At 42.1% G+C, this 23,220-nt stretch overlaps 2 protein-coding genes across 14 annotated transcripts in view; both read right to left on the bottom strand.

Moving 5' to 3' along the window:
- The window catches only part of USP34 (ubiquitin specific peptidase 34), a 112,633-nt gene extending 110,362 nt beyond the window's left edge, over positions 1-2,271 (bottom strand). For all 11 annotated transcript variants that reach the window (XM_032103737.1, XM_032103745.1, XM_032103742.1 and 8 more), the window contains exon 1: positions 2,120-2,271. In XM_032103737.1, coding sequence (XP_031959628.1) covers positions 2,120-2,162 — 43 coding nt within the window. In that variant the 5' untranslated portion in view covers positions 2,163-2,271. The remainder of the gene's footprint in view (positions 1-2,119) is intronic.
- A 4,909-nt stretch (positions 2,272-7,180) lies between these two features.
- XPO1 (exportin 1) overlaps positions 7,181-23,220 on the bottom strand; it is a 36,867-nt gene continuing 20,827 nt past the window's right edge. For all 3 annotated transcript variants that reach the window (XM_032103735.1, XM_032103734.1, XM_032103736.1), the window contains 16 exons: positions 23,039-23,167; positions 22,284-22,442; positions 19,712-19,909; positions 18,999-19,137; positions 17,522-17,703; positions 16,543-16,699; positions 16,273-16,436; positions 15,548-15,682; positions 14,497-14,680; positions 13,353-13,459; positions 12,803-12,997; positions 12,177-12,345; positions 11,296-11,430; positions 11,019-11,178; positions 10,844-10,940; positions 7,181-10,129 (listed from right to left, as the gene is read on the bottom strand). In XM_032103735.1, coding sequence (XP_031959626.1) covers positions 9,983-10,129; positions 10,844-10,940; positions 11,019-11,178; positions 11,296-11,430; positions 12,177-12,345; positions 12,803-12,997; positions 13,353-13,459; positions 14,497-14,680; positions 15,548-15,682; positions 16,273-16,436; positions 16,543-16,699; positions 17,522-17,703; positions 18,999-19,137; positions 19,712-19,909; positions 22,284-22,442; positions 23,039-23,167 — 2,457 coding nt within the window. In that variant the 3' untranslated portion in view covers positions 7,181-9,982. The remainder of the gene's footprint in view (positions 10,130-10,843; positions 10,941-11,018; positions 11,179-11,295; positions 11,431-12,176; positions 12,346-12,802; positions 12,998-13,352; positions 13,460-14,496; positions 14,681-15,547; positions 15,683-16,272; positions 16,437-16,542; positions 16,700-17,521; positions 17,704-18,998; positions 19,138-19,711; positions 19,910-22,283; positions 22,443-23,038; positions 23,168-23,220) is intronic.

The raw sequence follows: 23,220 nt of genomic DNA, 5'->3' as shown, positions 1-23,220 counted from the left end.
AAAGCAAATGAAGACAAAAGCCAGTGTGTGGCCATGTAAAAATGTTTTGTTTAGCAAGAAGATTGTAAAGCAAGGAGATGCTGTTTCCTGGACCTCTCTGAAAACCCTGCTTGGGTAGTTCCGGTGCAGAGCTGCTCCCAAATGCTCCGTGGGCAGCAAAGGAAACGTTTTGCTGGCAGCCTGTGGCTCACACATTTCGGGCATGACCTCATTCTTTACTACCACTTTTCATTTCTGCTGCAGTGTTTTAAAAAACCAAGGCTTGACATCATTTTTGTATTATGTACCTTTCATTATTACTTAAGGAACACAAATAACTCAACTGGAAGTTACAAAAGAAACCATCCCTCCCTCACAGCTCAGTCTCATCCAGTGAGAAGGGAGCACCATCACATGTCTTTGTATCCAAACACACACACACCAAACAGTTCTGGTGAATTTCAGTGTGCTTCTTTCTCTGAAGGGAAGGCCAAACCTAATGTTACTTAAACAGCATTTTTGGAAATTAACTACATAGCAGTAGTACTTCAGAATTTTCCTAATAGATTTTGACTTTCAAATACATATTTCCTTCTACTTAATAGCAAAGATATATCTTGTATAATGCAGAACCATTAAATTATCCATACCCCAGTTTGCTACATATATATATATCTATATACGAAAAGAATTGTTAAAGTGATTGAAGACCTTGCTTTACCTGTAGGGAAATATCTGTCTACATCAATCCCAATTACCTTAAAACACCTGTAAAAATCAATTCATACTGGAATTTCAGGGATTCCTTGAAATACCAAATTTAATGTGGCAACTTTTTTCTACATGATCATACCAATCCCAATCAAGTTTAAGCAATGATTACTTATCAATCCATTCAAAGCAACTGAAGTTTTCTCTTCCAACAAGAAGCTATCATATACCATCGATAATTTAGTCTTATGTTGAACCTACTGTTTAAACAACCATTTGGTGTGTAATATCAACATAATCTGACTTATTCCAGCCTCTGAACTCTCCTGAAAGTTACTTTTACACCTACATTTTTACTTCTCAAAGCTGGCCACCACTAAATATTCTATTTCCCCAGCAAGAAAGAAGCCAACATTCAAGCACTGTAGGATCCTAAGGAAGAACAAACTGCACATGGAAGTGGGCCTCAGGAAAGTGAGGACAACTCTACCCAAACCCTGTCCTAGGCAGCATTCTATGCTCCACTCTCCTGGAACAGGATTTGCAGTGTAACCAGGAAAAATGCCATGTTCAAGATCCAAGATAGTTAAACTTCCCACTAATCACAAACTTCAGCTGGTAAGTTGTTTCAATTCCTCTGCATCCGTACAAATGGTGTTTTTTTGGTCTTTGTTCATGAGGCAGAGCTCCTGAGAAGCTGGGAAGGTACCTCGGCTGCCACGGAGCGCAGGTTCCAAGGGATACACGAGGCCTACAGGGAATTTCGTGCCCTTAACGCTCCTGATTCCAGCGGCAGCGGGGGGAACACCTGCTGTATCACCTCTCCGACCCTGCCGGTAACACTCGTAAAGAGAAAACTTCGGGAGGGAGCCAGAGGCCACCCCCGAAGCCAAACACCCGGGAGCACCTTCCCAACCTCGCCAAGCCGAGCCAGGCTCCTCCAGGCGCCGCTTCCCTCACAGCTTCGGGAGAATCGGTGCCCGAAAAGCACCTGCACCGCGTACCGAGGCCAGGCACAGGGAGGAGAAGGCAGGATCACTTCGAGCCGCCTTTGCTGCTGCTGGTTAAAAGGGACCCAGCCCAGGCCCGGCTGCCCCCGGAGCGGCTCCCGGGCAGCTCCTCAGCCCGGCCAGGCCTCGCCGCGGCTGCCGGGGATGCGGATCCCGAGGGAAAGGGGGGATGGAGCGGGGACACGGCGGCGGCGGGCCCGCCCCAGGCCGCGGGGAAGGAAGGGGGAAGGAAGCGCCGAGCAGGGCATGGAGGGAGCTCCTCCATGGCCGGGGAGACAGGGAACCCCGCGCCCGGGAGGCCCGAGGCGGGCGGGGAGAGGCGAGGAAGGAGGAGAAGCGGGGCTGTAACCCGGTGCAGAGGAGGGTCCGCGGGGTCCCGGCCCGGGGGGAGGGAAGCGGGGGAGGGCGGCCGCACTTACTCTCATTTAACACCTCCAGCAGCTCGGCGCAGCTCTCACACATTGTTCATTAACAGCAGCAGCCGCCGCCGCCGCCTCCTCCCGACCATTGATTGATCCGCTCGGTGCTGCTGATTGATGATTGATGGGGGCCGGGGCGGGGGTCACCGGGGGGGAGGGGAGGGAGGGGGCGGGAAGGAATGGGAAGAGAAGGGGGGGGGGGGGGGGGGGGGGGGGGGGAGAGGCAGGGGCCGGTCTGGGATCCGGGGCGGCTGATCAATGCAAATGAGCCTGTGGCGGCGGCGGCGGGCGGCAGCGGCGGGGAGGAGGAGGAGGAGGAGGAGGAGAAGCCGAGTCACTCACTGGCTCCCAGGGACTCCACGCGCCGCCATTTTGCTGAGGGGGAAGGAGGAGGAGGAGGGGACGGGAGCGAAGCGGGGGACAGGGCGCTCGGGCGCCGCTCGGCAGTTTCCGACCAGGCAGGGGGAGGCGAAGGTGGCCGAGTCCCTCCTCCTCCCTTTTCCCTCTCGCCCCGCCTTCCCACCGCGGTTCCGAGCGGCGGGATGGCGAGCGGGGAGGAGGAGGAAAGGGGGCGGGAGGGTAAAATGGCGGCGGCGGCGGTTGGGCGCGCGCCCGGGGAAGGGCGGGAAGCGCCTCTCCCTGCCCTCTCCCCTTCTCCCTGCCCTCTTCCCGCCTCCCGCGGCCGGGAATCTCCGCCAGGAACGCGCGCACGCCGCCGCTGTGACAGCGACGTGGGAGCGGCTTCTCCGGCGTCCCCGTTCCCTCGGTGCCTGGAGCCGCGCTCCTGCCGCGCTTGCCGGGCTGTCTCGGGGACCTCCCGCCTGAAGGGAGCGCTTAGCACGCTAAGCCGAGCTCGGTAGCGAGGAAGCTCCCGGCTTCCAGGCGGGTTTCCAGGTCTTTTGGGTGGTTTATTGGCGTTTTCCGCCGTCGGGGAGCGGGACGGAAGAGCCGCCGCCATCTCCTTCCCGCCCAGCGCGGCTGAGGGGAGCCGGGGGCACCTGTGGGCGCCGCCGACCCGGATCCCGAAAATGGGCATTTGGAGGGCTACGGTAGCGTTTTCTGCTAATAATGAATTTATTTTTACCTCATAGTTTTCTGCCCTGGTTTTTTTGCCCCCCCTTCTTGGACCGTGATTTATTCTGTACAATGAGCAATGGCATCTCTGACTGGCTGGAATTAGCCTTTTCTAAATAAAAGACACGGTCAAAATAAACGAAAAACTTTAATTGAGGATACATAATTTATGCTGTTACAACTACCGGCTAGTTTACTCTATCTTGGATAGATTTTGAATGAGGGTTCAAACCCGTGGATGACAAATTTTCAGGGAAACATCTGTTTACCATTACCAACTTTTTTTTTTTTTTTTTTTTTTTGCCATCCCTCAATCCTGCTCCCTCTCCCAGGTACATGTAACTGGAATATGGATCACATGATAGAGCTTGGCTGGTTTTTCTCCCCAAAGTAGGCACTTCCCGAGTATTAAGCGCTATTTTTTATTTCTGTAGTACCACCCAGTGGTGAGTCCGTGTGTTACTCTGAACGCTTCGAGTTTACCGACCTGTACACAGGATTAAAAACCCAAATCTATTAATAGCCGCAATGCAGATGCAATATAGTTTAGTAGAAAGTAAAATAGAATCACCAAATAAGGGGGGTGGGATTTGTTTTGAGTTCCTTAGTGGCTGTCTCATACTTCTTGCACTTGAAATAAATCTGATGGCATTGTGCAGATGCAGTTCTGGTTATTTTTTTTAATTCCATGTGCATATTTATCTAGGATGATAACACCATGGTGATTGTGTGTAACCTCCCACTCCAGGGCCACAGAATGCTCACCTCCAAACAATCCTCAAGGCATCACTTTGTTAAAGTAAGACAGAAAATTCCCCTGCTGTTTAAAAATAAGAGACAATTTACTGTAAACAACAGGTAGGGAACAACTACAGTGCAAGTCAGGAATATACTAGAATGATGATGTTTCACCCAGAGTTCTTGTCACTGCTTGGTTTTGAAATACTTTCCAAGTTAGGTTTATCAATGAAGATAGTTATTCATAAATATTGCCTGCTGACATTTTCTTTTTACTAATTTAAACTAATACAGAAAATTAACTCGAGAGTCTACAGGAGACATAGATTCCTTGTCTGTCACTTCAATTCACATAACATGTAAATGCAAGTGTATTTCAAATGATTTCTGAGAATCACAAAGGGTAGTAATGCAAGAGAGAAGATGAAGACTGTGAGTAAAACCACAGAAACTTCCCTGAAACTTTTTACTGATCTTTCTCCTTAGATTTCATTTATAGATGTTTTAATTCCTGACAGCGTCTCTCTACATTATGTATTTTCTATTGATAGAAATCTGACCACTACGAGCTAGGTAGCTATTAAACTAACTAGTTATCTCACTAAACCTCCATAATAATTACTATTTAATACCTAACTGGGTTAGTTAATAAAAATGACACTGAGGTACTGGACCCTGTAAAGCCTTTTTTGGTTGTTTCACCTCTTCCAGCTAGCCTGAGAACTCATAATGGAAGAATAAAAGGAGTCCAGAATATTGCAATTATGTTGTGCTCCTGCCTGAATTAATGTAGCGACCACCCTTCTCTTCTACAGCACCGATTTCAAAGCTTGAGGTCCCTCAAAAGCTAGATCAGAGGATTTTATGTTGTGCATTTTCATGTTAGTTTTCACTTGATGATGTGCTCCCTTCTGTGTGTCCAAGATTATTGCAGTTATTATAGAACACCTCATTCTACAATCTGCATCATCTGATTTGAATTTGCACTTTTCTGCCTGCTCTTTCTTCCTTATTCAGGCCCTGCAGTAACTTTTGTAGCAGACTCAAAATGAGCTGCCAGAACATCTTCAAAGATCGCTTTCCTGACAAATCAGCTGTCTGATCTGAGTGCAGCCCCATGTAAACACCAGAGTCAGCAGAAGGGACCTTCTGGAGCGTGGTGTCACATGCCAAGCTCAAGGAATACAGCAGAAGAGCATGGGTGACCTTGAGTCACTCCTGCTTTTGAGCAGAGTGGAACACTGAAAGCCTAATTCCTTTTACTGCGTACATTCTTCTTATTTTTTTAAAACTAGAGGCTAAATTGAATTCTTTTAAATTAAATGTTAGCTTCCAAGCTGAAGACAATAGCTGTAAGTGGCCTGGTTACAGAGATCATCCGCCTCCTGCTCTTGCAGGCTTTGTTTTTCCTCTTAACCTTTATTCTCTCAGTGTGCCATCCCAGCAAGGTTGTTTTATCCCCAGGAGGCCTCTTCCCTTCCCCTGGCTGCAGTGCTCCTCATCTGGAAATATTTGCTCTGGTAAAGTGCCAGCACAGTTCTTCTAGAGGAGTAACTTAGATAAATGCAAGACTTAGGCAAAACTAAAATTCTTAATCCAAGTTTGGGGCTGGATTAAGAGCAAGAACATACGCACTTCCCAAAATTCATGTCCCAACACTGAGCTACTGCTGGAGTCTAGCTAAATCTGTGAGCTCGTGTCTGGAGTGCTGCTGGAAGCCATGTGCAACAGAATCCGTTTAGGTTTACCCACTTTTAAGTTTCAGCACTTGACTTTCATTGCTTTTGTAGCATTTTAAACTTTTTAACAGGGTTCATGTTTAGCTAGACTTTGGTGTCCCAGCACCCTGAGAAGACAAATGCAACTTGATTTACCCCAAATAGTAGAGGATACTCAAATTTTGGCCATATCGGGCCACAAATATCAGTGGGGTAGGAAGTGGGCTGGAGCCTGCTCTCCAGCACAGGTACAGTGAGGGAAAATTTTAACTCCCCTCCCCACTCCAGTTGTTAAATTGGCCCATTCTTCCTGATAATCTTTGCTGAAATCACAGGATCCATGAGACTGCAGACTTCAAGACTCAGGAAAAGCTGAGACTATTTAGAAGGATTTAAGATTTAAAGGGTGTTCACAACCAAAAAACAGGCCCCTGCCTAGGTGAGACTGGGAAGAGATTACCCAAGAGATCACCCAAAAAAAGTGCTGTGTGACTTTTAACTCACAGGGAGTAAATAAAAGTGAAAATCTGAGTATCTTGTTTTCTTCCATAATCTTAGCCTCCAAAATATCCCTCTTCAATCCCATCTTTCCCTGTACACACTTAGAGCACAAAAAATGTGCTCACAGGTTTGTAGGTTTGAAATCTGGGACTTTGAGGTAGTTGAGGAGCATGGTACATGGGATAATGACCTGAAAAATGATTCCCTCAAAGGAATGGTCGAGCCTTTTCCCAAGGGAACCCTGCTGACAAGGACATCCTTGGACAATGAAGCAAGGATGTCCTGAAGCTGAAAGCCTGAAAATGAATTCAATCTCAAGGAATGAAGTGCAGAGGTGCATTCCTGATGGGCAGATGGAGATGGTTATTCTTTTACTGATTTTTGGCACCAAGGTGCTTTTTAAAGAGCTATCGCCAACATCTCAATTTGGCTCTGTGACATCTGGAGACAAACCTAGTAAGGGGGAGAAGGAAGAAGTTTAGCCACACTTTCCAGCACTCCGGGAGTCTGGGATCAGTAATTGTCATTTACCCAGTGACAAATGGACTCTGGACAGCCTGGCCCCGTGTCACAGCACCAAGGCAAGTTCCTCACCTCGGGCAGTCTCTGCATTTTAATGCGTCATTTTCAGCATCTTGCCCTCTTTTTTTTTTCCCCTTTAAGCTGAAAGTTTTATTGCCTTTCCAGTGCTAAAAACTATCAGCAGTAACTCTTAAAGCTTCCTAGAGAGATGAGCATTTCTAAAGCTTTTTTTGCATAAATATTAGCTTTATTGGAAAATAGTTCACTTAAACCAATCAGATTAACACACACCAAATTATTCTAGTTTAAAAAAACCAAACCCAACTAACCTAAAATGCTTTGGAAGATAATCTGCTTCAGTTACAGTAGCAAACACATCATGGCAGCCTGAAACAAGTACTTGGGGTGTCTTCATCAGCTGACAATCAATTCATGTAAACACAGAAAACACCCTGAAATATTTGTATTTATCAATGTACCTGGAGTACACAGAACTGTTCTGTTTTTCTTTTTTTTTTTTTTTTGTAAAATCTGTATAGAAATATGCACAAAACATTGGTTTACATATAATTACAAGTTATGGAGATGTTTATATGATGGTTCATGCTTTTTATCCATATATTTTGATTTACAGAGTGTGCATTATAACTAAAACTTCCTTAGATGTACATTGTTTTTTTTTTCTCACATTCAGGATAACTGCACTAGAAATATGCACAAACACAAGTCAAATCTTTAATGGTATCCAGAACTCCACAGAAGCTGTATTTTTATAACAGCTGCAGAGGTCAGGGAAAGGCACCAATTATCTTAAGAGAACAAGACAAGACCACAGTTAAATTTTTAGATCTAAAAGGGAAGCAAAACCTAAGATTAGAATGTTGTTACTAGATAACTCATAATGTATCCAAAAAAAATGAAACAACTCTTCTCTGAAATCAACACAAAAATACATTTTGGGTTTGTTGTTTGAGAGTTTAGGTCACATTTAAATCTTCAGTCAACAGCCAGACCATGAGCCTCAGACTAACTTGAACCTTTGAGGAAGGAAGGAAGGTGCATAAATGCATAGGTGTATATTTTTGTTCAGAACTGTTCTGAATGCAGAGTTAATGCCACTGCACATCAGAACCAATTCAGTGTTCAGCTCTGTGACTCACGGGATGGGATCGGCCATCCCACTAGTGGTGGGATTTATTTCCATTTTAATAACCTTTTCTTACTGCTCTGCACTGCACAGCTTTTGGTAATCTGCAGCTCTAATGCTGTGACTCAGCCTGGTCACAAGCCATTTCATGTCCTTTCCAGACGTGTCCTTTAACAGGACTTCAACTGTTGCACTTTAAACTGCCCAAGAAAGACAATATGCCTTGGCAGGGTGGAGCAGAAAGCTCCACGTTGATGGGAAGACATGAAAAAGCTGGAACTTGGAGCTTTAAGGAGAGTAAGAAACGAGTGTTGTTACTCTGGCAGTAATTAAGAGTTTTGGAAGGCTGTACGCAGTTGCAGCCATTAGGGTTTGAGGAACCTCTCCAAGCAGTGCCAGCTCACAGTGACACTGCCCAAGGCCCTTCCTGTGGGAGCGGCTGAGCGTTGCCAGGGCTGACCACGCAAAACGAACAGAGAGATGCTCACAGACACAAAGGGGCCGACACTTCAGCCTGGGAACATTCTGGGCACAGCTACATCCTACAGGAACACCGCTAACTCATGCACTTCTACTTCAAAAGGAACACACAGCACAAGGTTAATAACTACAGTACCCAAACGGACACACAACACCCCCGCGCCTGCCTGGCCTCCTGTTACAGCTCTCTGAGAATGGCTACACTTCCTCCAAGTAACAACCTGGAGACTGGACACCAAATCCATGGAGAAACTTTGGGAGAGCTCGACACCAACTTAGAGAACAGAGACAAGACATGACAGAGATAGGGAAGCCAAGACTGTACACAACCGTAGTGTTCATACTGCTTCATAAATCTGTGAAAATCATTTAACTACAAAACTTTAGGTAGAAAAATAACCGTAGATCTTGTCTACACATGTTATTAACATGGACTATAATTAACTGCTTCGTCAAGATACAGTGCAATACCTCTTTGAAATAAATTGCAAAGAGTCCAGAGAGAGAAAGAGCAAGAGTACCTTATTCCTGGCATTTTATAGTAACGTGGTATGGAACAGTTATCCATGGAGGTAAGTCAGAACAGCTACTGTACTTCCAAATGGAACCCAACTTAGTTCATGGTAACTTCAAGCACAGCCAAAGTCCTTGAGATGAGGCAAGCCAGAAGCAAGTTATCTAGACCTCAAGGAACTTTTCCTACGCCTTCAAATACAAATCTTAAATATGATCACAGCATTTTCATCCAATAAAAGAATAAGCCAAAGAAAGAAAAATAAATGTAAACCAAGTTTATTTTGCTCTTAAGTAGTGTTCTTTAAGCACTACAGCATGGTAAACAATGTAAATTAGTATAAGTCATCTCAAAAGCCAGTTTTTTTTTTTTTTTATTTTATGAGTTGTTAAAAAGATGCAGCCTATTCTAACAGGATAAATATTTTAACCATTTCACTTCGAGTTAATGAAGGCTCACAAATGAGCAACACTCCTCATTGAGGAAAACAAAAAGCTGTTGTCGACAAAGCGACAGCACACACACAAAAACAAAAGAACTGTGTAAAAATAACTAACTGTACTGTGTTCCCATACTCTTTAGAAGTTGCTTTACAATGGGATGATATGCACATGATCTTGCTGCAAACTTGCCATACAACTTGCAAATACACGTAGCCTATAGCCTTACCACTCAGTCCAGAAAGCTGCTAACTGATCAGAACAAACGCAGCACTAGAATCCTCTGCTTAACAATTAATTCAATCTGCTTTACTCTTTACCTTTTCTCCTAGACTGCAGGACAGACTAGAAAGAAAATTACTCCGAATTAAAAATTGATACTCTTACAGGAAATTGTATTATTTTGCAATAATAGTCTTTTACAAGTCACGTTTTGCCTATTTTCCCCTTAGCCACAAAATGGGCATGAAGTAATTACTTTGAAAATGCCTTAATTTTCAACTTCATGCAAATCTAAATAAAGATGACCAAACAAAAGCTTAAACAATGGAAGGATATTTCACAGAAAATTCTTATACAAAAAACACATAAGAAAAAGGGCCACTAGGTGACATTTTAATTTACAAATTGGCATCATTTTGGTCAACAAATATCCAAGTGCTGTTTTCTTCTATCACAACAAAGTAGCTGTACAGAAAGAAAACTGCAAAACTTGTTTTATTTTTGTTTTTAATCGCACATCTCCTCAGGAATTTCATGTGGATTAAGGATGCCAGGTACAGACATCTGAAGTTTATGCTTCTCCTCTTGAGCCTGCCGAAGGGCTGTTTCTCTCTCCTCCAAGAACAAGTCTGATGTGTCTTCACCTGCAAATTCCTGGGATAATTCACATAAAAACATTAGTTTATTGTCAAATGCTTTAGGCAGAGTCATAGCTTCCAAAATTACACAGTAAACATCTTCCCTTCCTGTTCCCTGACAGGCTACTTGCATGGTTTTCTGTTCCTACAGTCACAATTAAAATAAAGCAATACTCAAAGATGTTCACCGTGTGTTACAGAACAGGATGCCACAGTAACCCAGCATCTGGAGTGTATCACCATTAAAGCAGAATCATTACAATTCTAAAATACCTGACAATTGCAGTCTCAGAACTAATTAACAAACTATTCCCTACAAATCTTGGACTTCCAGCATCCTTAGGAAAATAAAGGCATAGCATTGGTGGAGCAAATTTCAAAACTGGTCCCACTTCCAAGCAGAATGAAAAAAAGCTGGTTAAAAACCAACTTATTTCCCATTAGATTTCATTTTGCAGTTGTCCTAAGACATAAGGATTGTGTGCACAATGTAAAACACAAGCAATGACGTTCAGGTCCAATTTATGAAATTAAATCCCAGTGAAGCAGGTTCCATGAACACCACTCAAGTCACACAAGCCACTGGACAGAGTTCTCACTGCATTTTAAAAAGATGCAAAATAACTTGTATTTCTCAAACAAACACTGACTCCACACTGTCAAAAAGCTTTCCAACAATACCTTGCTGAAAACTGTTTTTAATTTCTTGAGAAAAGCACACCCAACATACCTTGATTTGGACCAGGAAATCCCTTAGGTGTTCCTTGAAGGCAGGAATATCCTGGTTTAAACTGAAGAGTCCTGTTACGAACAGCTTAACCTGGGCACTAACAGCAAACACATCAGTTAGAATTCTGAGAGGTAAGAACCCACTGAGAAGCATTACTAAATCATGCCAGACTTACTCTTGCAGGTGAGGAAATGCAGATTTGAGGAGATTAGCCACATACTCCTGAATAAACATTTGGTTGTTCACTGGATTTCCAGGATTTAAAGGAGTACTTATTTTTCCCTCTTCTACCAAGTTGAACATGTACGCAAGGATTGACGCATGCATTGTCAAACCTGCAAAGATCAAAGTCAGACACACGCAGTTGTTATTCAGAACAGGACGTGTTACATTATTTTGATGTTCAAAGGGATGGTTTCCATCACCTGCCTCACACGCAGGCACATTCTCACCTGCAGTGTGCGAGGTGTCTGTGACCACGGAGAAGATGTGCTGGAGGATATCGCAGAAATATGTCTGATAGAAACTCTGGGCAGCGGTCTCCTCCTGTGCAACGTTCTGTAGCAGGGTATAAAGGATCTGAAGTCCTGCAAAAACAGGCACGAAGAAAGTGACCAAGAGAACAATATTCTAAGAGCTGGGAGATTTTGATCTTTTCCAAAACAACATGAATATCCCAAGAAATCCTGACGGGCGGCAGGATGCCCAGCATGGCACGTGATGGCTTTGTGAGGCAGTGCCCCAGGCTGGCACTAGAGAGCACTGCCTCCCAGACACAGCACGCCCCTTTGGCTTCATTATCATACTATTAGCATAGCATTAGCCTAAAGAGCCAATCACACCACTTGATGAGCAAAACCCTCTATCCAGATAAGTGTTGGCTAATTAAACAAGGAAAGGTGTTTTAATGTTTAGATTTAAATGGAAACTTTAGTTACTTGACTTGGTGTAATACAACTGAACAACATCTTTTCTCCCCATCCCAAATGGCTAAAACAATCAGTGGCTTCTCAGTTTTTTCGTGACACCATTTTGAGCTGGTGCACCCATTCCGCCATTTCAGAAGAGTGCCAATGCTCACATGGCAAAGAAAGCAAGTAGAAGCTGTAATAGTGCTCTCTTCCAGCTACCGGAATGAAACAACAACCAAACATCTCAGCCCATCCATGGATACCTGGCTGACACCTTGAAGCTGAGACAGAGGAATTCTATCCTTGTGCAAATGCAGTACAGAATCATGTCAACAATATGCTAAGTTTGATTAAAGAAAAGGAAGAAAAAGAACACCATTCTACCAGAAAATCTCTGATCTGTATTAAACACTTCCATTTACCTGTGTCTGCAACATTTCTCATCGTGTGTTTGAAAGCCCAAATAATAGAATCCAGGACAAGTTTGAACTGTGCAGGTGGAATGGCCAGGAAGGCTGGGAAGCAGTGAGAATTTACAGCTTGGAGTAGCAAGAAGAAGTTTGTTCTATGTTCAGGATATTCTTCAAAGTCCTTGAAGGGAAAGAGGGGGAAAAAGCCAAGTCTCCTTAAGTTCCATCTTAACATCTTCCACTAAACAGAGCAAGTCAGTAAATACTGCACACTTAGCGAGGAAATACTCAACATGACTTATCACTAGTAGTGTTCTTACACTTTAAATATTTATCAATTTTAGCAGTTACATGTCCTACACTGACATGTGACTTCTGCTTCCAGAAGTGCAACACACTGAGGCCCCAGCAGAATTACTAATGGCTGAAACCAGGAACTAACCAGAGAAGTTTAAGGCAGTTTAAGACATCCACCTAGACACCTCAATTATAAAACAAGTACACTCATTTGAGTCGAAATTTCATCAAGTGCCACAAATGTGCTCTGACTGGCAAAAAACCAGATGAATCACAAGATCCCATGTGTTGTAGTGATGTTCAGAGGGAGATGTCTTATCCCAGGTTTTAAATATAAATACCTTGTTGATCATGTTTAATGTGCACTCAAAAACAGCATCGAAGATCTGAGGTATTTCAGCAGTGATGTGTCCCCCCAGCTTGTTGACAATGATAGCCATGGTACTGAGCACCTCGGGCTCCCGAGCGGCCGGCACGTTCCGCTGGTAGTCAATGAGAACTGCATCCAACAACGGAGGAACAAAGTTTTCAGCTACCTGGTTGGAAGAGTAAGCCAGGTTATAGCAGTGCAGCTACTGAGCCAAGTCTCCAGCACAGTTTGTAGCCAACTTCCTCCTTTAGTTACAGGCGACACTTTTCCTAAGGAAGCTGAAATAGGTTCCCATCCTCTCTCTCCGTCTTAAATCTCCTTGACTCCCTTTAAGATTACTCTCAGCTAAAATTAACTGAAGTATCTCAAACACTGTTCAGGCTTACATCTTATAATTCCACTTCCTCCATTATATTTTACACACCACCTGAAGCAAATTCCTGTGACCAACAACTGAACGCAAACCAGAGTTCTTCCCAATTCTGCCTTAGAAGTTATTTGTATAAAATACATCCACTTACCATCTGCGGATCATTGGACCTGCTCACCCAACCAGAAATTAATTTTAAGGTTTCCCTTTTTACAGTCCTCATACTTCTAATCAAGGGCTGCTTTGTTACCATTTCACCTGGAAAATTTTAAAGCTTCAGTTAATTGTGTGAGGTCTCAAAAAAACCAAACAACTCCACCCCCCCCCCCCCAAATTAACTCGATATTAACAAAACAGAGAATGCTTGATTTTTATATCTGAATTGCAAAGACTATTATTAAAGACCTCCTTTGCCTTTAATCTTTGCCAGTTGTAAAAACGTTCTCCGTAATCACAGCAGTTGCTGCTCGAGGAGTTCACCAGGCCCACAGCCCCAGCAACCGCTTCCTCAACTTCACTGTGTCTGGCAACAATAAATTCTGGCCATTAGATCAGCTGAATGAAAAGTTACTGATTTCTCAGCCAGTTTTAGTCTGAATTCTGAGAAGCTACTTCAAGGTAAACCAGCTGCACAGGTACCAAGCTGCATTTAACATTCCAGTTTCCAGGTACATCTTGTGCACTGGCCAGAAAACTGGGCACAGCACAGAATTCAGCAACTGACTCATTTCATCTCGAAATGAACTACTACAGAAGCACATTCCACTGAGATGCCACAGGCCCTAAGTTAGCTGGTAAAAATAGGGGAGGTAATTGAGAATTCCTTCTGTGACTGCAAGCCTGGTTTACCATGACTTTCAGGGATCTTCACTCATTACATTTCTGCAATACAGCCTTGTAGCAGCACAGTCTCATCTCAAAACCCTGCTGACATCTTCTGAAGGAATGAATGAGATCCTATTTACAGGCAGTCCTTTAACACTCAAAACCAGGGTTAGCTACAAGACCACAGGCTACAACTGCATCTCAGCAAGATGCCTATCAATTCTAAGTAAGCATCTCTGGGGTTCTGCATTCTCCTAAACTTGCTCATTCATAGATATTTCCTCCTCCCTCTAAAGCTGGGAGTTTTTTATTTGAATACAACATCTGTGAACAAAAAAAGATTTAAGTGAGCACCTTCAGTCCTTCTCCACTTTCCCAAACAGTAAAATTAATCTAACTGGGATGTACTCTGAAACCTAATGGCAGACACTGCCAACCCCCATTTTCGGGAAGAACATGGAATTTCTTACCATTAGCCTGAATAGCTGCAGAAATATTTTCACTTAGGCACTTGTACACATTCAGCATATCTAAATAAATTCTTCCAAGTTGAATCACAAAGGGGTGGCCAACTGCTTTACACGCTCTTACATTGGTTTTCAGAATGCTACCAAGCTGCTTAACTGTTTCAGGATCCTTTAGAATATCAACATTCTGTGAAAAAAATTAGAGTTCATTGTGGTTAGTGAATACAACCACCCTTTGGCTTACACTATAAAAGGCTACGTTTAAACTATTTATTTTATACACTGCCTTAAAGAACAGATCGCTCAAATTTATGGACTTTTTATAGAGATCCTGTGGTTTATTTCATGGCATTTACCACTACCTCCAACAGAGGCAGGATAAAACTTCATTTCACTCTACTTTTCTGCTGAAGTGTTTTTGCTGCAGTGGTACAAGCATTACTCTCGTTAGAGAAAGACAAAAAACTAAGGAGATGAAGAAGTTAAAAACAGACAGAAGGGGTCCAAAGGAAATGCAGCATGTTCTTGAGAGAAGTCAGGGTAGGAAAAGTAACTCAAGCTTGCTTAAGTTTCAAGTCCTTTAATTAGATTAACTGCAAATGGATTGTCTCTTGTGAAGTGCAAGACTTGTAGAGAAAGATAAAAGTATTTTCAAAAGACTGAAAGAAATAGAAGATAAAAGTAGGAAAAGATGTACTTTAAGAGAATGGTGGGAGAAGAAAGGAAGAACAGTGAACAGTATTTTTAGCATTTTAACTTTTCTGTTACCCAAAAGCCAAGTGAAAGGGAGGCATTAGAAAAATCTACTGAAATAAATACTGTACAGTAACAGACTGTACTTTAAAGCAGATTTAAACAAATATTTATTTTGTCATTTAAGTCTCCTCTCTCAAAACAACACTTTTACTGTCATGTCACTCTCTGTCTTAGCCATTATGTAATGAAGTCCAGCCCAGCTCCGTGCACTTACTGTGAAAAATCCAACCAGGGGAGGGCAGACATTTAGCAGGGTTTTAGACCTGAGCACCAAACACATCAAAATGTATGAGCTCACCTTTGTTGCCTGCTGAATGATGCTGTCCCACACCTGGTTAGGCAACAACATGTACTTTTCTATCAGATGCTCCTGCACAGTCTGGTCTGTCTGTGCCCCAATCATGTATCCAACTGCTTCATAAAATGTGTGCACCTGATGGGAACAGCAACACCACGAACACAGAGATTAAAAAGGACCAAGGAAAAATTCTGTTTTACCAGAGCTATGCACTGGCTCCCATCAATCCTGGAAGCATCTTTTTCCACATGCCAGATCCACTCTACCTGAACTTTCAGTACATTAGTGCAGGTGCAGACTACTCTCATGTCATGAGCCATTCCCTTCCCAGACAAATTTCCCCCTCCTTGTATAGAAAGGACTGGATTTTGGATCTTCCCTTTTTGAACCGTTCCTCACCCCCTCCTTCACAAATACAAGAGCTGCAGGTATATACTGTTAGAGTAGGATATTGCTCTTTCCCAAAGCAGAATCACCAAGTTACACTCAGTGTCTTCTTTCTTGAAGGCATTCCAGAAATCAAAATTTCAACTAAATGTACTTTAATTCTCCTTCCAAACACTCCAACTGTGATCTCAGCAATGCAACTTGATCATGGTATTTATACCCTGACACTGTCCCTAACAAAAACTGAAGAACACAATTCAACCCCTGCAAAACATTTCCCCAGGAAGGAACTCTGCATTAATCTTCAGGGATTATCCACAACCCCAAATCGAACCTACCTGTTGTGGTTGAAGGTCACAGATGATTGTGTTAATATTGTTCAGGATTTCATCAATAAATGGCATGACCTCTCCCACCTGAACCTGGACAAAGTGTCGGCGGCATTTTTGTGCTATTTTTATGAAGGTATCACAAGCCATGTCCTGGACGCCATCGTGGGTTTCTAAATGAAATCAAGGCAGTTACTGCGTTGTATTTTTTCCCCCTCCACGTATAGGCATCTTTTTTTTAATAATTAAAACAGCAAATTAAAAAAAGCAGATAATTACCATGCATAAATTCAAACAGCTTGTTGACTACTGTCTTCAAAAATTTCCAGTGAGCTCTCAAAAACCGTGGGTATTGACCTACTATATACATTATATTTGATGCGATAATGGCTTTGTTGTCCTTTCCTCGCTTTTGTTCACAGAGTCCCAGGAGATCCTACAACACAACAGATTCTTAGTTTCCTCTTCAAGTTTGTCCAGGTCCATTAAAAGCATTGCAAGCATAATATCCTATAAGCAGCTGTATTAAAGATGGTTGCCACAATCAAACTCAAAATCCAAATAAAGAAATAAAAACCCACACAAGTGGGTTAAGATTGGGGCAATGCAATCATTTAAGCTTCATCCAAACCCTGACCACTGTTTTAAACTAAGGAATCTCCATTTAAAATTATAACTAAGGATTCCTGCAGGGGGAGTTCAACAAGCCTTATAGTACCCAATACTGCCTAAGTAGCTGATAGATAAAAACTCAGACTCCGCATCATATAGAAGAAATTAAACTACATCTGCTGTATGACTTACAACTACATATTCTGTAAGAATCTTTGTATAACTTGTTGAAGCCCATTACTCTTGTAAAGATATTATCCACCTATTAATCAAACTGAGTTTAATCAATGAATATAGAGATACAGCAAAAGAGCAAGGTGCTGGGCTAGTTACAATCAAAGGTTACTTTGCCACTCTGCTGTATTTCATAAGCAATCCCTTTCCATCTCTTCTGCATCCCCAAAGAACACATTTCATCATAAACTAAATTTTATTTGATGAAAAGGCTACTTGGATCAATGCTTTGTTCATAGCTAACTTATTCGTCACCCCTAAATGCAGGATGTAAGATTTCCCATTAATTCATTCTTATCCCCCTGCACCCACCAAGGCATCTTTCTAAGATCACAGAGCAGTATTTCTACAAACTTGGTTTCTTCAGCATAAACTGAAGTGTGACCAAGCTGTTAGTTCCGCCCCACCATACCTTAATTACTGTAACCAGGAATCTCTTTTCATCTTCTTCGTGCATGGCACCGCTGATGGAGCCGATAGCCCAGCACAGGGTGTTCAGATTTTTCCACGACCACTCAGTGCCATTCACTTGATTGTGAAGCTTTTCAGTCATAATTCGTTCCGTGTCTGCATAATCCAGATGCGTGAGATAAACTGAAAGATATCAACATGGAACATTTTAAAGCAGCAGCCTGGATCTCAACTCCATAAGCAGTTACATAAAAACCCACTGAAGCTGTCAGGTAAAAGTGTAATGTTTCCTGCCTGAAGTCATGACAGCATGAAGTAATAACTGAGGCAGAAATTTGTTACAATTATTTTAAAGATGGACCACAAATTTTATTGAGAATTTATGTTCTAAGGGATCTCAGCAAAACATCACATGCAGGTGATTGTGGAAAGTCTAAATCAATGCATGTCCCACATGATGCCAAGGCAAATGATTATCAATAGGCATCTGTACTGATGGTCTATAGGGAATATGGGATTGGCTGCCTTTGGGGACATTATACAGTGTGTAAGCCCATGCATTTTCTTCAGCTCTGTAGTTTAGTGTCACCACATTTGCTGCTTGCAATAACCCACGATTAAAGTGGAGCTGGTGCTCCTGAACAGGTCTAGGTGGAAGATTCAGGTATCACAACTCAGTCACTTGCATCAGCCCCTAATAGGATTAGTGTCTCCAATATAAAACTCTAAATCCCAGCAAGTCAAGAGCAATTTAAGGCCAGGTTCAGAAATAGATTTTTACTGTACCACAGAATACAGCTTCCACCACATTCTCCCCCTTTTTTGCCAAGTGAATCTTATAGGTAATACAACATAAGCAAGAAAAACCTGACCTGCATTTTCATATAAATAATCCTGTATCTGGCAACACAACCTAGGCTCAGGACATGCAGTAATTGTTTCATAAAACAAAAATGTTTTGCAAATGCATTAGAACAATTAATTTAACACTGGCTATACCTACATCACAAGTAGAAAGGTGAGAATAAAAATACCCACATACACTTTGCATCTCACAAGCTTTCCAATACACACATTCCTAGTGCATAAACCTGTTGCTAAACACTCAGTGTTCCCATCTGCATTTGATAAAATAAATTGATTATTGAAGGTCTAATGTCCTAAAAAAATCTGACAACTCTACTTCCTTTGCTCCCTCAAGTTACAATTAGGACTCTCACTATTTTTTCCTGCCTCAAAAAACTCGTTATCACTGCAATACCTAAGGACAAAAATTAAGTAGTGTATTACACCAGGTTATAACACACTACATGCCTCAAACAGGAAACTTCAGAGCAGCCACTGCCTTCTCCCTTTCCAGTCTGTGTAGTACACCTTGCTGATAACCCTTTTACCCACACAACAATTCAGATCCTAAGACAACACACTGATGCAGCTGCACAGACCCACAGCACACAAGCTGCAGCCAGTTCACTTACCCAACGTTTCTCTCATATTTTTATACAAGTTTATGGAATCCGTATCCTTCATGAATTCCCGAACTACCTCCCCTTGATCATTTTCCACAACCAGGACTTCTTCAGGCTTGGCCATGCGGCTGACCATGAGCAATCGAACCTGGGGGAAGTTAAAACTCCATCAAACTGCAACACCAACACTCTCCCAGCTCCACAAGTGTCTCCAGAGCACTCTGCTCAGGCAGCCTCAACCACAGGAAGGTTATATCCAGCTATACAGAAATGCCAACTAACAAGCCATTAAGGAGAGAGCCTGCTGACTTCTCTCCCTCCAATGATCAAGCTGAGTACTTTAAAAAAAACCCAACCTATGCAGTGTTTATACTTTCCAGAGCTTCAAAATGCTTATGTCATATTCGGGGTCTTTTAAAGACCTCTGTTCCCAAACACAGAGGTTTTCCTCCAACTCTAACACTCCAGCCTTTCTGTTTACAGAAACTGTTCAATACAGATTTATTTTTAAATTAAGTACCTTAAAAAAGCTGAAACAGCACATTAATACTCTTACTATATACTAGTATCATCTTAAAGTATTTTCACATTGATTATGTAACTAGAGTTGAATCAACCATCAACTAAGATAAGTTCTTATGTCACTCCTTACATGAAGCAAAATCTCTAATTCACAAACAGCATCTGAATCTTTACAGTGCCTTCACTTGAACATGGCTTACCTTGGACAAAACAGGCAAATAAAGCTGTCTCCTGGGAGGAACATCGAAGTGTTGACTCCCCGAAAGCAGTGGAGAAGCAGACGTTGAGAATGGACTTTCCCTGTAGAGCTCAGCAGCTAAATGGTTCCAATACTCCAGACAAATCTTGAAAATTTCAGTTTCTTCAACTTCTGATACCAACAGCATGTAATGAAGAGCCTGGAAAACAGTGGTTTAAACATCCAATTACTGAGTGTATCTGCAGGTCAAATCACATTGCTTCAAGTTCAGTTATCCAAGTCCTGACAAAATGCCAAATTAATCTCAGAGTTTGGAAAAAGAGGCATTAACATTGCAATGACATTACTTACAAGTCAGAGTTGTGACTGGCAGAGCAACTAAAAACCAAGGACTCCTGTCAATTATTGTTATTTTCAAAGTCCGTATGAATTCTTAAAACTGAAATAGCCTAAAGACATCTTCAAAAATGCCATCACCAAACCAGCCTGTTTGTAAATTATCAAACCCACAGCCTCTGGAGCTTCTGCAAGGCATTTTCAGAACCTCAAAAAACCCTCATCAGCTGGTGTCAGTGATTGCTGTTCTCAAGACTATTGCTGCTGCTTTGTTCTGGATCCTTTGACCCTGGAATACTGCTCCTTTGCTTTCCACAGAAGTCATCTACCAGAACATTTTCAACTTCTTTCCTGACAGAACAGCCAGAGCAGGATGAGCAGGGAAAGCCACTGATGCAATTCTGACAAGCTCAGATACCAACCAGAGAAATTAAAACTACACAGACAAACCTCTTTTGCCTAAGCTTATTATGCAGTCCCTGGTGAAAGATACCAAAGCAATTGCCCATTAGTGAACAAACAGAATGAAATTATAAAATCTGAGGATATTTTCATAGCTTAGGCACTACAACAACTTAGAGCATTTTAGAAGGTAAAGACCTGATTCAGCATCTCCACCTACAGTGTCAAAAGAGGGACTCAGAACAGCCATACATTAATCTTTACACATCAATTTCTCTTGGTAATTTCACTTAAAATAACTTATGTAGATTCCTCTGCTAGTCTACAGAGATCCAATGAATCCATGGAACAATTTCAGGAGATCTGCTACATCCAAAGTGCAGGAATTAACAGGTTAGAATGACACAGAGCTTTTTAAAGAAAAGCTGTGCCTAGGTTCTATTACACCAGAGCTTACAGAAGTTGAATTTGCAACCATTTTAGACAGGCGTAAGAACTTTGTTAAACATTTCACCAATCTATCCATGACTGAAAGTCTTCAGAATCCAGTTTTGTAAATGCCTGTTTTACACAGGTCCTCCTAATACAGCCTCAGCGTAATAGAAACTTGAGCCTTGAGCTGTGCATCCCTGATTCCCAGTGATTTTGAAAGCTTACTACTTGCAAATTCAGGAATGATCTGGAACTGTTAACAGCTGCTCTATTGAAAATAAAGTGATACTCCTCTGAGTCCATCTTCTAAATGAGCTACAATTTAATATTTGCAGGCAATTTTATTAAAATGCCTTTTTTTTTGTAGAGGACTACCTCCAGAAGAAATATATTGAGAACACTGGCTGGAACACAGACTGGAATTCAGATGGACACGCTGGATTACAGCTAATCAACCTGCAAGATGCACTTCCCCCTCCCAATGGAATCTGGTCTCTAGGTTTAAAAATTGGGGTGGTGTTTTTTTCCCTGTCTCAGGGCAGTTCCTCAGCCTACAACCTCCAAACCTGCACAGGGCTTGATTCTGCACACAGAAAATGGTGCTTCAAGGGATATGGAGCCGCTTTCCTTCCTCTGGAGTGCAGCAGTAGCAAAAAAGTCACCACAGAATAGTTCAGCCCCAGCAAAATTCTTATTCACAATTAGAACAACACAACTGAAAATCCTAATTTGTGATCTACCCCCACTAGAGCATGAAGCAGTACCCTCAGTGTTTCAGCCTTTCCAACCCTTCATTCTTATCTGAATCTCCAGTAATTGCCACAGTCCCAGTGGTTTTACTGTCACAGTCACTTGGTAGGGGGCTCTGCCACTGGCACACACAGTCTTTATTACACAGAAACAGACTTGTCCTTGAGGATTATTTAAAGCTTTTCAGGTGGGAAATGGCAAACTAGGCAAGAAGTCACATCAAGAAGGAGGAACTGGCCTACAGCATGTGCTCAAACCCTGCTCTGGATGCTCAGTGAAAACAGAGACTGATGAAAGTCACAGCAACACACCTTCTTCATGTGAGAGTTAAACAGAAACACGTAAACCCATGGAAGAAGAATATATCCATTTACTTTGAAGCACTATTTGACACTTCCATGGAGGAACAAGTAAGAAGAGGGTGAGACAGAGTTAAGTTTTCAGACATTATACTGGTGAAGGATCACCGAAAGCAGAATGCCACTGAAGCACACCAGGAAACAAACACTTTGAAGGAGTTTTTCTATTTATGATTAGTTTTTTCCTCTTACCCACTTCAAGTATAACGATCTAGAAATTACATTAGTATCACATCCTTTGAGTATGAGAACACACCTGCTACTTTTTTAAACCAGATAAACCAAGCTACTTACCTCCATTAGTGTTTCCCTCAAATTTAACCTTTTTTCTATAAGCAGACCATGCTCCTTGAGGAACGTGCAGAGGAACAAACTGAGATTCTGAATGAAGTTCTGTTCATCATCTTTTCCATTCGAATACGCAAGTCGGATATTGGTATTTAAAGGAAGCATCTAACAAAAAGACCACAGACATCATCAAGAGCTTCCCTTTTTATACACAACAACTGCTGTGTATTAACAAATATGTTGCTCGTTTTTTATGAAGAATCCCCAAGATAGACCAACATTGCCAAGACAAGGAAAGACTGTTAAAAAAACCCCTTCACCCATTCTCTTATGATATAAACACACTGCGGAAAGGACTCATGTACCTGAGTCTGAACTGCTCAGAGGGGAATCATCAAATTATATAAATTTGATGTATGGCTTTTTACGAAAATTTTTTCTATCTGTTCCAAAGATTAAAGAATAACTTGCAGAAGTTAGGTCAGTTTAGGTCTTGAGACACATAGTTCATGGTTCCCCATCAGACAGCCCAAGTGCTCAAAATATCTCCTAAATTAATCAAATCAATACAGCAGAAATACAGCTGCAATCAAGTTCAGAAAAGCACACTTGGCATCTTCTGATCAAGCCACAAATACCACCGAAGAACAACACTTCTCCTATCAAGAGCTCTATAATGAACATGAACCTGTCAACACAACTAGGTTCTACAGAAATTGATTTTGTGATATGAAATACAAAGACTTCCGAAAACCATTTACCTGTTTTAACTGCATCATGGTCAGTGTAAAAAGTGTTACAAACTGTTCTTCATACTGGCTTACACTGACACCTGCAATCTCTGTGAGGCACTTCAAAGAGACATTTCGAAACATGGGAACATTTAAGAACTGTTGAGGGAAGAAAAAAATAACGAGTATTACAGAAGTGTTGTACAGCTTCT

Source organism: Corvus moneduloides, chromosome 3 (assembly GCF_009650955.1).
Source record: "Corvus moneduloides isolate bCorMon1 chromosome 3, bCorMon1.pri, whole genome shotgun sequence".
Classification (NCBI taxonomy): Eukaryota; Metazoa; Chordata; class Aves; order Passeriformes; family Corvidae; genus Corvus; species Corvus moneduloides.
The sequence above is the reverse complement of the archived record's forward strand: the minus strand, read 5'-3'. Positions and strand labels throughout refer to the sequence as shown.